Source organism: Drosophila elegans, unplaced genomic scaffold, assembly GCF_018152505.1.
Source record: "Drosophila elegans isolate 14027-0461.03 unplaced genomic scaffold, ASM1815250v1 contig_149, whole genome shotgun sequence".
In the NCBI taxonomy this organism is placed as follows: domain Eukaryota; kingdom Metazoa; phylum Arthropoda; class Insecta; order Diptera; family Drosophilidae; genus Drosophila; species Drosophila elegans.
This window is the reverse complement of record NW_024545513.1, coordinates 3,817,487-3,830,937: the sequence shown is the minus strand read 5'-3', so window position 1 is coordinate 3,830,937 and position 13,451 is coordinate 3,817,487. Positions and strand designations below refer to the sequence as shown.

Below are 13,451 nucleotides of genomic sequence, written 5' to 3'. Positions count from 1 at the left end.
ATGAAATCGTCACAATGGTCACAAAATGGTTATTCTCAAAATTCTCAAAATGTTAACATTGTTTTTTACTAGACCTTAGACTTTAGGATTTCACCTTGTTATCATAACAGTTTGCAGCTAGCTTTATCTTTATCTATACCGTTATGTTCGTCTGAATCGGGATGGGTGCTAGCTATGATCAAAGTGAAGGGTCTCGAAACCTACGTAACGCACATAACACCGATTAAACACATACATAACATACACATTAATTCTGGACCGGATCGGATCGGATCGCTTCGGTTCGGTTCGCTTTGGGAATTGCAAATTGGTAAATTGTCAAATTGGCAAATTGGAGTGTCGAATTGAATAGACCTAAGCCTAGGAGTTTACTTTAGGAAATACTCGTACACAAAAATCTATTTTGGGCAGCATATTGACCAAGGCCTTGCGGCAAAATACATATGTGGATACAGCAATTGATATCGTATCATCTCAGATCGGATATACTATATAGATAACGTTCTACATGCTACATGCTTATTGTGGCTCATAAAGCTCTTCTCCCCTCTATTTGATAGATAAGTTATAGACATGGAACAACATTACTGGCACTGGCAAATGCTACAAATTGAGAATGCACACATCTCGAAGGGAGTTGGGATCCCTTCGCACATGAGTATATAGATCAATCTTATGAGCTAGTCTTATCCTCTAGGCCAGCAGATCGGAAGTCGGGAGGCAATGGGATTTTCAAGGGTTATAGGATTGGCATTCTGGGCAAGAGTTCCTAAATTCCTTTGGCTCTTCACATGCATAACTGGAGGTTAGCTGTACCTCACCGTACCCCAAAGTTTCTAGATCTCTATGTTCCCACCATACATAGCTTTAAGTTAAGTTTCCCTTAACAGGAGCTTAACTGAAAGTTAGCCTAAGCCGTATCCCTATAACCCATAGCCCTCGACTTCTGACCGCAGAACTTGGAAATACTGAAGTGTAGCTTGCGTCGTCGATTGACTTGTGTCTCTCGTTCAATACTGACGGCTTGCGATTGGAGGAGATCTGGCCGCGGATTCGGTTCCGTGTCCGTGTCCGTTCCAGTACCGGTACCAGTACCAGTACCAGCACCCACACCCGTATCGGTGTCCGTATCCGGAACATGTCACATGGTGTGCGTCCGGGCCACGATATCCCGTCGCATTCGTCGGGACTAGCTGAAGATGCTGCGTCATAAGCTGACGAGCGTTGCCTTGCGCTGTGCCTCCAGTCGGATCTCCAGGGTGGCATACGGGGGCACGCTGATCACCAGGAGCACCACCAGGGCAATGATCTTCAGCGACTCGCAGAGGAAGCCGTGTCCGGCGAAGGTAAGTCCCAGGCCGAGGAACCGGAGGGCCTGCAGCGGAGCCTGCACCTCGGGCACATGGGCGGCATGGTTGAGGGTGACCAGCGAGAGCAGGAGCGTCTCCCACATCCCGTTGCAAGCGCCCCACGAAGCGGCGATCACGTAGAACAGGGCACTGTCGTCACTCGATGGCTTCCAGCTGGACAGGGCCAACAGCAAGCAGGAGTGGAAGAAGAAACCGGCCACTGAAACGGAGAATATCGAGGGATGTTCAGTTAAGTTGCAAGAAAAAATAACTTCAAAAGAAAGGTGGCAGCATTTGTTAAAAATATATTTATGTTATTGCAAAATCTTAATTCTCTTTGGTTTAGAAAAAAAGAATGCAAATCTTCAGATCTATATGGTTTTTGATCAATGTGCCATTAGGAATACCAAGGTGTTCAGTTAAGTTTCAAATTTTTTTTTGACTTCAAAATAAATAACGTGAATTCTTTAGACTAAAAATTAAAATATTTGAATGTAACATTGTTTTTCAAAATATAAACCCACTTAAAGTAAACTGAAAACATGACAATGGCATGACTAACATATTTAATCTAATATGACTAACAAATTTATCCAATAGGAAAATTGTAGATTTATTATTAATTTTTCTTTAATTTAAAACTGAATTTTTCCATACTTAAAAAAAATGTAAATGGGTAACACACTTTGATTTAAGTACAACACCCCTCGGCGCTTAATCAGTACCGAAAATATTTAATTTATAGTGAAAATATTTAACTGAATGGAACAAAGCACATATACGTGATACTCACAGATAACGACGATCCTTTTCACATGCCGGAGAAGCATGCTCAGCGTGCAGGATACGATGAGCTGCATCAGACCCATGCCAATCAGAGCGCCGGCAATCATGCCAATGCCCAAGGAGCAGGTCACGAAGGCCCGCAGGAAGTCGCCCAACATGTAGGCCTGCTCCGTGCCCACAAAGTAGGCCAGTGGACCGGCGAAGAGCAGGGTGTCCGTGATGCTCACGTCCCTCGAGCGTTCCGGACGCGCTGACGAAGCCGTCGCCTGGACCTTGTCCACTATTATGGTCAGGGACAGGATCAGGGATGCCAGCGCGAAGAGGACATAGAGCCAGAGCAGGGATTGCCCAGCCACGCGGGGCTCACTTTCGATGAAGCCCGCATAGACCGAGCTGGGTATGGAGCTGCCATTGGCCCAGCCTGCGGCCAGGAGCGACTGCACCCGCAAGGGACACATGTCCGCCCCGCAGATCCGGTCACCATGCTCGTTCCGGTTGTAGAAGTCCCTCAGTTGCGGCGGCCAGCTTTCGTTGCCATAGTAAACCAGTCCCGAGCAATCGCCCGTGAAGTCGCCATCGCTGCAGGCCAGCAAAATGGAGGCCAGCAGGGCTCCGCCAATCAGTCCCAGATCCTGGGCCACCCGGAACCACCTGGCCAGGCGTCGCACCTTCTGGTCCCGATTGCAGAACATCTTGTGCTCCTCCTGCAGCACGTCCACTGCCTGCGACTGGGACTGCGACTGGGACTCGCAGGAGCAGCTTAGCCGACCGCCAAAGTGGACAATCAGGGTCGCCTTGGAGCCAGCCGATCCGCCCAAGGTCACGCCGAGCAGCAAGTAGGCCGGCAGCAGGGTGTAAATGGAGGCGTACAGATGGGACAGGAGGAAGAGCACCACTGCCAGGTAGTTGGCCACCATCAGATATCCATAGCCATAGCGTTTCATCAGCCGAATGCTGGGCAGGCTCATGCCGGCGGCCACCAGGAAAAGGGCACTCAGCAGCAACGACCCGATCTCCGGCCCGAGGGGCAGCCACTGCTCCCGATGGTGCCACACCGCATTCGAGCCCTGCAGCGCCATCACCGGCAGCAGGACGCAGTTCATCAGGCCGTGGGCCAGACTCAGGCAGCTGAACTGGCGCCACACCCTCTGGCGCACATGCGCGGGCACCTTGTGCCGGCAGTTCCGGTTGTTCAGCGTTATCAGCCGCCGGATGGAGGTGGCCCCAATGGAGCTGTTTATGGACTCCCGACGACGCGAGGCCGCCAGAGCGGCCTGCACCTGGTACGAGGACACGGGATTGATCCGATGCGAGCGGGTCGAAATGGGCGACGGCGAGTATGTGGTCAAGTGCTGCTGGAAAAGATAGAAGAAATACACTGATAAAAAAAAAAACTAAGTAAACTCAAGTATTTGATTAGTTATTTAAATATGCAAATTTTAAGTATTTTTCAACTTTTTTTCACTTTTTTCAAAACAAAGAATTTAAAATAAAACAAATAGGATCAATTTAAAGTGTAATATTTTTCACATTAATTTAAATATTTTAATATGCATGGTATTTAGTATAAGTTCTTTTTCTTTTATTTATATATGTATAATAATATTTTATATAATTATATATATATACATATTGAATTTAATTTAATTTAAATTTAACAGCCAGCTATTTATTTGTACTATAATATTAATTTTTTACATTGTATTTTCAAAATGTAATATTTTTAGATTCCTCAAAAGAAGGGCTTCAGAACAAAATGTATTAGGTTTTTCCAAAGTAATGCCACTAAAACATGTTTCATTACATTTTCACCAAAAGTAATCAGCATTTCCAAGAATCAACAGCTTCTACATTCACTTTAAAAGGCTTACCAAAAAATGTCGGTCTGTATTTAACTCAACAAATGCAAGCCTTTTACATAAAGAGCATTTTCCATGAATCTGCGTCACCTTATGACTTGAAAAGTCTTCCAGGAATCAACAGCTATTCAAGGATTAAATCAGGATAATGGCGTTGCAGTCAGTAGCCTTGGGTTTCATAACAGTTGAGTGGGAGGATTGGGATGGGGAGTGGGAAATATGGGGAATAAGGGGATGTCTGGCCAGGTTCAACTTAATTACTTGTTGTGCAACTGGGAATGATAATCCATTTGCGCGCTCTGACATCTGCCACCTGCCACCACCAACCCACAACTTAGCGAAACTGACTACCGACCACCTCTTTTGTCCACAAAGAGCCACAAGATGGTCAAGTGACCAAGGCAACGAAGATATCATCCCCCAATGCCCATTACCTCGTGCTGCGCTCAGATTCTATTAATAATATGTGACAAAGTGCATATGCCCACCACACAAAAGGAATACTATATGATATAATGGTTATTTTGAAAGGTTTTCATTCATTTTTGAGCCAGCGATTATATTTAATAAGTCAATTTGGTATATAATTATTGAAATTATCATGATAAAAATATCAAAATAGATTTTTTCATCCGTGTGGTGTGAAAATGAAAAAAAATAAATAAAAAATGATTTATTTTTCTATTTAATTTGATTTAATTTAATCAAAGTCTTCGATTTCATTTTTATGTAGTTTTGAGGATGGCTAAAGATTAAGGACCATTGAGGGTTAAGAGCGCGAGTTCTTTAGCCAATTATGGGACACAAAATAATCGGAAATTCTTGATAAGTCAAACATGTCATATTCCCTAAAATTTGTTTATATAATTTTAATAAAAAAAAGTAAATTCAAACAGTGGACTTAAATTAAATTTTTTTAATGGCGAAACCCATTATTTTTTTTAAAATGGAAATAGAAAAAATTAAATTAAAACTTTTTTCAAAAGTTATTAATCTGGAGAGGAAGAACATTCATTTCTGGTCCTCCTTTGACCATACAAAAATCTATTTATTATCTGTGCACCCACTCACCTCCATCATCTGCTCATCCCAGACGTTCTGAGCTCCGCCAGAGCTGCGGGTCCGGAGCACTCGATGCCTGGTGGTCAGCGAATGGCGGTGCTGGTGGTGCTGATGGTGCTGATGCTGATGGTGGTGCGAATGCTGTTGTTGTGGTGCATACTTCTTGCTCATCCCCATCCCCAGCAACGCGAAGCCACCGGTGGTGGTGGCCACTGGAGCACCCGAAGTGGTGGCCAAACCAGATCCTGTGCCCAGCGCCTGGTTCTGCGATTTGCCGGCATTCGTTCCATTGCCACTGGGCAGCTCGCCGTTTCCGGTGGTTCCGACGGTTCCGGCTGTCCCAGTTCCTGTTCCTCCGGCGGCATTAGGGCTCAAGGATCCTCCGCCAATCCCCAGACCGGCCATTATGTAGGCATTATACGAGGATTGCTGTGGAGTAATTAACAGAAATAATTCGTTACATGCTCAAATCGCTTGTTATGTTATCGATAAGCAAATGTAAACGATGACGATAGACGATAGCGCAACACTCACCTTACGCTGCTGGGCAAAGGCGGACAGTCGCTCCCGCTCGCGACTTGTGTCCCGGGCACGCTGCTCCAGCAAAAGTTCGTACTCGCGCCGCTTCTCCCGCTTGCGCTCCGCCTCCTCCAGCTCGTGAAGATTCGGCAGACTGCCCATTTCGTCCGGTTATTGCCAACTGGCCAACTTATCAAAACTTATCAGGGGCAGGGACAGTGGAGTTATGTTGATTCTGCTGCTGGGGCCGCTGCGATTCCGACACTGGCATCGCTATCGCTCCAAAAAGGCGAACTCATGCTGCTGCTGCCCTGCTCCTTCTGGTCCTCCTTCTGTTGCTATCTGCTGGCCGGGATTCCAGTCCAATCCAGTCTCAAGTTATTGTCCTTTCGGCGTGGGCGAGTTCATTGTCCGCCGTCGACATACCACGCCCCCCGCGTGTCGCGCAAAAATATATACATATGTATATGGAGCAATGCAATTAAAGTTTCGATGCAGCGGAATGCCTGAGAAATGGTGACAGGAAATGAAAATAAAGAAGTGCTAGGGTATCGAATGATAACGCCATCTATCGGCTGGTTACCGGGCTGTCACCTGCACCTGGAAACTGTCACCCACACAAACACATTTCCGCACACATCCTTTGTCCCACACACATACGCACACATCCGCTGGTCGTACATGCATTGCATACTTATGTGGGCCATGGTGCTACATTCATACATACATTCCGTTACCGTTACTCACGACATTCTCAGCTATGGGTACAATGCAGTCGAGGTAAAAACAAAAGTGCCTATAATTTAAAATTAAAATTAAATGACAAAAATAATTATTATTTAAAGAACTAAACTAACCTTTATTTGATTCCCATTGCTTATTGCTAAGATTCCCACATTGTTAACAGAAAATATTTAAAATGCAAATAATTCCCAAGCCTACGGATATATATAATAAGACTTCCCTCGAACTTTGCTTTGATTCTAATTATTTTTTTTTCAAAACTTTGTAGTGTATAGTAGGATACTAAGGACTAATTTATATAAAAAAAAAGCCATTCCCTTTCTGTGCACTCATCTTTATATGCATCCGATGCCAATCCTTTCAAGCTTTTGAAACTGAGCTGACTAAGGACCAAGCCAAATTAAAATTCCATTGAAATGGCTTACCAAGTTACAAAACCGCAATGAGGATATGTGAAGGCGAACACTAATTTGTTCTCTTCAATTCTTGGTAAGGGTCAGCCAGCTGACCCAGTTCACCTTGTGCCTAATCCGCTTATGCCAATTAGCATGAGCTGCAATAGCTATTATGGCGACCGCGGTTGTAGTTCCCATGGCCGAAGGAACTTCGCAGCACACACACACACCCAACGCAAATCATCAGGTGTGTCCATTTTGAGTTATCTACACATTTGCAGCCACCCCAGGGTCAGGTATTCCCGAATCCGGAATCCGGAGTATATATATTCCAGGGCAGGACGGGAATGGGAGATCCTCGGAGGAGGCGGGCCTAGAAAACAATGGCACACCATTTTGCAGCTCATAATCAACTCATAAACAGACTTGCCACTACTACCCTAAACACCCCTTCCCCAAAAAAAAAACTCAATTGAGGCGCAGTTTTGGGCCCACGCCCCTAGGGGTTGAAAAAAATAGTGGGAGGGGGAGGGATGGATAACAAATGCAAAGGTCCCGATGAAAAACGAATATGAATATTTTAAAAACCAAACAAAGACAGGCACACAAATAAGCACAACCCCTTACTCACTGCTCTTTATAAAATCATTAGGAAGATAATATACAGCCTTATAAATAATAAAAACCATTAATTACTTTTAAGTTTTCGGAGACCTCTAAACTAAAAGCACATCTCTCGGGTCGAAAATTGTTTTTAAACCTCTAAACAAGCCAGCACTTTAAGCCACTCAACAACGCACACAGCACTAAAACACCGCCGCTCGCGAACTGCTCCAGAAACACACTGAAAAGCTGGCAGGGATTACGGTCTGGCGATTCTGAGTCCGCTGCTAAAATTGTTGTCATCTCGGGTCTTCGACAGCATCTCGCAGCTCGCATTTCGCATCTCGATGCCAGACCTGCGCACTGGCCCCCAAAAGTCCCATTTCTGCACCGCCACAAAAGCGATATTATGCGATATAACATTAAAAGCAATCCCTATTATCAAGCGTGTTAAGTGCTACATTCAGCTGCGGGCAAAACGATATCCCAAAATGATAATGCTCTATGTTTGATTACATTTCCACAAAACGTTTATATCAATATTATTAATTTGGAAAAACAAACCCCTATATGATGCATTTAAAATTGTCATTTTTACTATAAAGAAATCGATATCTTTAAAAGGAGAGGGCATCTCGACAAATTTTAGTTAATTATAGGTTTTCATAGCTATTTGGTCATATATGTAATACATTTTTTTAGCGCAAAATAAGTTTTTCAATTGCTAGGTTGATAAACTTATATCATTCGATGCAACATGATACATTTTAAGAATATGTTATTTAGTTTACTAACCTAAATTTGGATTTTTAGTTTTTTTAGAAATTATAATTTGAGTTAAATTATTTGCATACACTCTTTAAAGTTTATATTTAAATTTCAAATTAACATTTTTAAGAATTAGTTTCCCAGCTCTATAATTTATCTAAGTTTTTGGTATTAGGTAAGATCAAAATTAAACGAAAGAGTACCAAATTAAATCCGAGCAAGAACGAATATTCGCCGATTTCTCGCTGTGCTGGGGATAACAAATACTGACCCACCCATTGAGCGGCCACCTCCGTTGTCTATTGGTTTGATTTATTTAAAAACTAACTGCAAATTGGCTAACAACAAACACGTGCATGGCATTGGTTAAATCTGAACATAATGCTAACAAATTATGCCAGACCAGATCGAGAATAGAATTGAACAGTTAACGCTAACAGATATCGAAATGCAACTGGTGGACCACTTGGGATCCATTTGTCATATCGGGCTAGTTGAACTTTGTCTTTGGGGCGTACAAGTAGAGTATACATTATGTATTTTCCGTATTCCGTTTTCCAATCCGATTAAAATGCCTGATGTTTTACTCATTTTTCTATTTTTGGTGTATAACCGTTCTCTACGGACTTTTTGAAAATTAGCATTTTAGTTAATAAACAAATTATTACTGATTGCAACTAATTCTGGTTTTTATTTAATTTCTGCTTAGCAAATTTTAATGTTTTCGAAATGCATTTGCTAGAATTTGAACGGATGGAAAACGGCAATAGGCAAAGAGAGTAAGTTATCCTATTGGGGTAGATTGATTTGAGCTTTTCTCAAGGTTTTAGGTTTCAGGTTTCAGGTCACGCTGTCTAATCCGCCCGATAGCCAAAGCTCAGGTGGAGATTGCACCAGCGCCGGTGCTTGCCGCCCAGAGAGGACTCCTCGCGCCGCACGGCATCCAAAAACGGGAGCTTCTCAACGTCAAAGGTGCCCAAATGGACCGTGGGAAGCGGTTGACCGCTGACCAAACCCATCTGCAGGCGGACGCACTGCTCCACGATGAACTTGAGGGCCGCACGGCGATGCAGCTCGAAGCAGTCCCGCGGTCCATACATCAACCGCTGCTCCACACACAGCCGCATGTCGCTGGCGGCCACATTGCAGCAGTAGAGGAACGATCTCAGCCTCTGGCTGCTTATGGCGCTTCGGTCCACATCAGGCAACAACACCTGCAGCAAATCCTCCGCCTTGGGTTCGCATTTTAGGCCATAGTTGGCCAACAACAGCTGCAGACTGGCCAACGGCCAGGAGGAGCCACCACTGGCGCCGGAATCGTTGGGCAGCGCGAAGTTGAGCTCGTAGGCGCGTCCCAGGAGCACCTGACGGTAATGGTAGCAGCTGTAGTCGCTGATGTGCTTGCGCATGAACTTCTCCGTGCGCAGCAGCTCCGACTGGAGCAGGCAGGGGCCGCTCTGCAGGATCCACTGGCGGTGCGACCAGGCGTGGTAGTTACTGGCGCATCTATCGGCGGCCCTTTCGCAGATCCCAATCTCGTTGGGCCAGTCGATGGCATCGGCACCTGAGCGGGAAAGAAGAAAATGTGAAATCTGTTGGTCTGCAATCTGTAACCCCCGCCGGGAACACTCACTTTGGAAGGAGTACAGCCAGCGGCGGTAGGCGAATGCCTCATTGGACTTCGGTTTGATGGAGAGCACCAGGGCGGAGAACTGCAGCTCCTTGTTGATACTGAGTCGATTCTTTTGCACCAGCTGGCGGCGAATGTGCCAGAAGGTGGTCACGTCCGGATTGATCAGCAGGGCCACGTTCAAGTATTTGGCCAGGGTATCGCTCTGCTGCTGCTGTTGGAGCGCCCGGAGCTGCTGGGCCGACGTCTGGCGGCGATGGGAGATGAGTGTGCGGTGGGCGTGGTCGTAGACATGCTGGGCACACCACGATTCCAGGCCAAGATTGTGCTCCACATGCACCACCGGCGACTTGTTGCAGTTGGTCTCCTTGGGTATGATTTCGAAGGAGGCGCTGGTGGGATATTCAGAGATTATAGAGGGTTTGAGTTTATGAACCAATAAATAAATAAATAAAAGCCAGACTCACAGATCTTGATCCTTGAGGAACACCGCATTGATGTCCCTGATGATCTTCTCGCAGAGCACCTTCTTCTCGTTGCGTTCCTCCTCCATCTCCATAGAAGTGGGTCCGACGAATGTGCAATTCCGGCGTGGTGGATGGTTCTTCCTCGGGAATGGGGATCTCGCTTCCGTTCCGTTCGATTCGAGGGTCTCAGGCACATTGATTGTCTCCAATTAATGCAAACATGTTCAATGCCTCCGGTTAATTAAGATTTGGGCGGAGGAGGAGGCGACAGCGGCAGAAGATGGAGGAGGCTGGGACCCTGGCACAATACGGCTAAACGTCTATGTCTATGGAACCCCCAGTGGCGGCCGCATCACAACAAATAAATTTCAATTAAAGCCGGGACACGAGATCTAGCCTCTATTATTATTATTATTATTTTAGTGCCCAGTGCGAGGGGCTGTCACTCTGGATCTGGTTCTCCGGCGGATCGCAAATTTGAAAACGTTTTTATCTCTTTTATGGGGAACAGAGAGCATATGTTGTTTTGTTGCTGGTTTGTTTCTATTATTTTTTGATTTGTTGTTGCAAACATGTGTGCTCACGCACCGATAACGATATCCCACGCACCTGCTGGGTCTATCGATAGCTGGTTGGCCATAGTGATGCGACCTGACGGGAAAGAAAGCTATAATAATTGATTAAATTTGTATACATTTGCAAAGGGTATTCTAATTTGGTCAAATATTTGTATCTCAGAGACACTTCTTACCCTACATTGCACATATTGCACATATTGCCTCCTACTCTCATGGTGATGCTGATAAAAAAATTAATATTATTAATTTTAGGGTGTCAGGATTTGATTTGTATACGTTTTCAGAGGGCATTCTAAATTGGAGAGTTGTTTGTAACGCAGATACTCTTCCACAAATATTTATTTAAATATATATGTTTAATAAAATAATACACATATGGACTTCATACCGTTGGGAGAGTCTATGCGTTACAAAAAGTTAACCAAAAAGTTAACCAAAAAGTTATGACACCCACTTTTTTGTTTTATCAAACTTATTAGTGGGGCTTAATAATATTACAGTTAAAAACTCCCGTCTGTTTTATTTTGTTTTATTTACTTTTTTCTTACGTTTTCATTGTGCATTTAGCCAAGCGCCAAATTTGACTTGAAAGTAGCCAGACTGTGAGCACTGCTTAAAAGACTGGTCACACCGATTTACTTAGTTGTTTTTAAACACGGTTTTTTGGTGGAACACGTGCGCGCGCGTAAAAGGAATCACTAGCTGCTTTAGAATCACCGGAATCACAGCCAGGATGCAGAACAACTTCCTCCCACTAAACACACGGCGGTTTCAGCAGCGGGCGCAGGTGGAGACACCGGATACAGTCTACTGGGACCGATTGGCGGTAAGTTCGGGAAAGATTGGGAGGTCAACGGCAGCCGGATCACTGTTTTCCATTTTTGAATCTACATAGAAACCGGAGCTTCTCAAGGAGCACAACACCATCGACTATCTCGACTTCAGCCCCTGTGACCCAGACAACTTTGTGCTGACCTGCTCGGTGCGCGTGCAGATCTTCAATTTGGTGACCAAGCTGGTGGTCAAGAATCTCTCGCGTTTCCAGAAGACCGCCTACGGGGCCACTTTCCGGCAGGATGGCCGGCTGCTGGCCGCCGGCGACGAAGAGGGCCACGTCAAGCTGTTCGACACCACCAGCAGGAACATACTGCGTCTGTTCAAGGGACACACGGCACCGGTACATCGCACCTTCTTCACGGCGGACAAGCTGCAGCTGGCTAGTTTCGGCGATGACAAGGCCGTTCGTCTGTGGGACGTGGCCAACGAAAAGGTGGTGCAGACGTACGAGGACTCGCACACGGACTACATTCGTGCCGGAGCCATGCATCCGCAGGCGGGGCACATGTTCGTCTCCGGCGGGTACGATGGCAAAATCAATCTGTACGATACGCGAGCAGAGACGGCCGTGCAGCGCACCTTGGATCACGGAGCTCCGGTGGAGTCCATGCTATTCCTGCCCAACGGCTCCATCTTCGTCAGCGCCGGCGGCAGCCAGGTGCGCGTTTGGGATCTAATCAGTGGCTGCCGGCTGCTCACCATGATGTCGCAGCACCACAAAACAGTGACCTGTCTGCGGCTGGGCTCCGATGGCCGGCGGCTGTTCTCCGGCGGCCTGGACCGGCATGTCAAGATCTACGATGTGAGCACCTACAAGACGGTGCACACGTTGACATACCCCAATGCGGTGGTCAGCATGGCTGTGGCCAGCGGAGATCAGGCCGTGGTGGCCGGCATGGTGGATGGTCTGGTCTCCATTCGTCGCATGATGGTGGACAGCACGCCCAGTCACTTGAAGAAGATTAGTGCGGATCGAGGGCGCAGGCATGGCAAAGGTCTAATGCATCCAAACAACACCCAGACGGTGGATCACACCATCAAGGAGCGAGTCAAGGGACAGGGACTCAAGAAATTCGACGTGCTTCTGCGTAAGTTTTGCCACAAGAAGGCTCTCGACGATGTGATGGCGGCGCAGAGGACACAGAAGAAGCCAGAGCTGGTGGTGGCGGTCATCAATGACCTGCTGCATCGCAAATCTCTGTACAGAGCCCTCACCGATCGACCTGATGAAGTGCTCGTGCAGTTCATAGACTTTGTCTGCAATTATTTGGGTGAGGCGCGCTTCATGCGTACGCTGATGATGGCAGCCAGCACGATCCTGGACGTCTTCGAGCGGCAACTGGTGGCCTACAGCCAGCAGCTGATGGAGGCTCTGGAACGGCTATCCTCCGCCGTCCAGGAGGAGGTGAAGCTAACCGCCGAGCTGATGCAGCTCAAGGGCGCCATGGACATGCTCATTGGCGTCTCGATGGACTGCGGGGAGGTGGCTCACAAACCCACCTACGTGGAGACCAAGGCACCCAAGATGCAGCCCTCCCCGGCGGCGGAGAAGTACGTGGTCTTAGTGGAGTGACCTCGAACCTGACCATCGCCGTTCAACGATCTGGGCGGATAGTCTAGCATTAGTCTAACTTTATTTAATATAGGCATCGAGGAGGAAAATTATCTTAAGGAGCAGAAGCTTTAGTTAATATTCCTGAAAGTGTTAATGGTTAATTTTTTTCTACAATTTAAGAAATACATATTTCTATTAAAAAACTCTGTTAAAAATGTGTGTTGTTTTTAAGGAATCGGAATTTGCCACCAGAAAATACTTTAAGAACACCTTGAAAAGAACCCCAAAATTCACAATAA

At 46.0% G+C, this 13,451-nt stretch overlaps 3 protein-coding genes across 4 annotated transcripts; 1 reads left to right on the top strand and 2 right to left on the bottom strand.

Annotated features, from left to right (window-relative positions):
* Positions 1-700: 700 nt before the first annotated feature.
* On the bottom strand, positions 701-7,601 carry LOC108136340 (UNC93-like protein). Of its 2 annotated transcripts, none has more exons than XM_017257446.2 (5): positions 7,411-7,601; positions 5,591-6,081; positions 5,066-5,485; positions 2,143-3,490; positions 701-1,569 (listed from the first exon to the last, which is right to left on the bottom strand). In XM_017257446.2, the coding sequence occupies exons 2-5, from the start codon at positions 5,735-5,737 to the stop codon at positions 1,208-1,210; spliced, it is 2,277 nt and encodes a 758-aa protein (XP_017112935.1). In that variant the 5' UTR covers positions 5,738-6,081; positions 7,411-7,601; the 3' UTR covers positions 701-1,207. The 2 variants fall into 2 exon arrangements, with proteins under 2 accessions (XP_017112935.1, XP_017112936.1); XM_017257447.2 differs by having other exon boundaries at positions 2,143-3,487.
* A 779-nt stretch (positions 7,602-8,380) lies between these two features.
* On the bottom strand, positions 8,381-10,772 carry LOC108136342 (protein prenyltransferase alpha subunit repeat-containing protein 1). Its single transcript, XM_017257449.2, has 3 exons — positions 10,183-10,772; positions 9,719-10,107; positions 8,381-9,649 (listed from the first exon to the last, which is right to left on the bottom strand). The coding sequence occupies exons 1-3, from the start codon at positions 10,272-10,274 to the stop codon at positions 8,940-8,942; spliced, it is 1,191 nt and encodes a 396-aa protein (XP_017112938.1). The 5' UTR covers positions 10,275-10,772; the 3' UTR covers positions 8,381-8,939.
* Positions 10,773-11,389: 617 nt separating this feature from the next.
* On the top strand, positions 11,390-13,447 carry LOC108136297 (U3 small nucleolar RNA-associated protein 15 homolog). Its single transcript, XM_017257382.2, has 2 exons — positions 11,390-11,586; positions 11,656-13,447. The coding sequence occupies exons 1-2, from the start codon at positions 11,494-11,496 to the stop codon at positions 13,168-13,170; spliced, it is 1,608 nt and encodes a 535-aa protein (XP_017112871.1). The 5' UTR covers positions 11,390-11,493; the 3' UTR covers positions 13,171-13,447.
* Positions 13,448-13,451: the final 4 nt, after the last annotated feature.

Coding starts and splice junctions, on each gene's coding strand:
- LOC108136297 (XM_017257382.2), top strand. CDS start 11,494: ATGCAGAACAACTTCCTCCCACTAAACACACGGCGGTTTCAGCAGCGG. Junction 11,587..11,655: donor TCTACTGGGACCGATTGGCG/GTAAGTTCGGGA, acceptor GAATCTACATAG/AAACCGGAGCTTCTCAAGGA.
- LOC108136342 (XM_017257449.2), bottom strand. CDS start 10,274: ATGGAGATGGAGGAGGAACGCAACGAGAAGAAGGTGCTCTGCGAGAAG. Junction 10,108..10,182: donor TTCCTCAAGGATCAAGATCT/GTGAGTCTGGCT, acceptor ATATCCCACCAG/CGCCTCCTTCGAAATCATAC. Junction 9,650..9,718: donor CTGGCTGTACTCCTTCCAAA/GTGAGTGTTCCC, acceptor TTTCCCGCTCAG/GTGCCGATGCCATCGACTGG.
- LOC108136340 (XM_017257446.2), bottom strand. CDS start 5,737: ATGGGCAGTCTGCCGAATCTTCACGAGCTGGAGGAGGCGGAGCGCAAG. Junction 3,491..5,065: donor GGGATGAGCAGATGATGGAG/GTGAGTGGGTGC, acceptor TATCTTTTCCAG/CAGCACTTGACCACATACTC. Junction 1,570..2,142: donor GAAAAGGATCGTCGTTATCT/GTGAGTATCACG, acceptor TCTCCGTTTCAG/TGGCCGGTTTCTTCTTCCAC.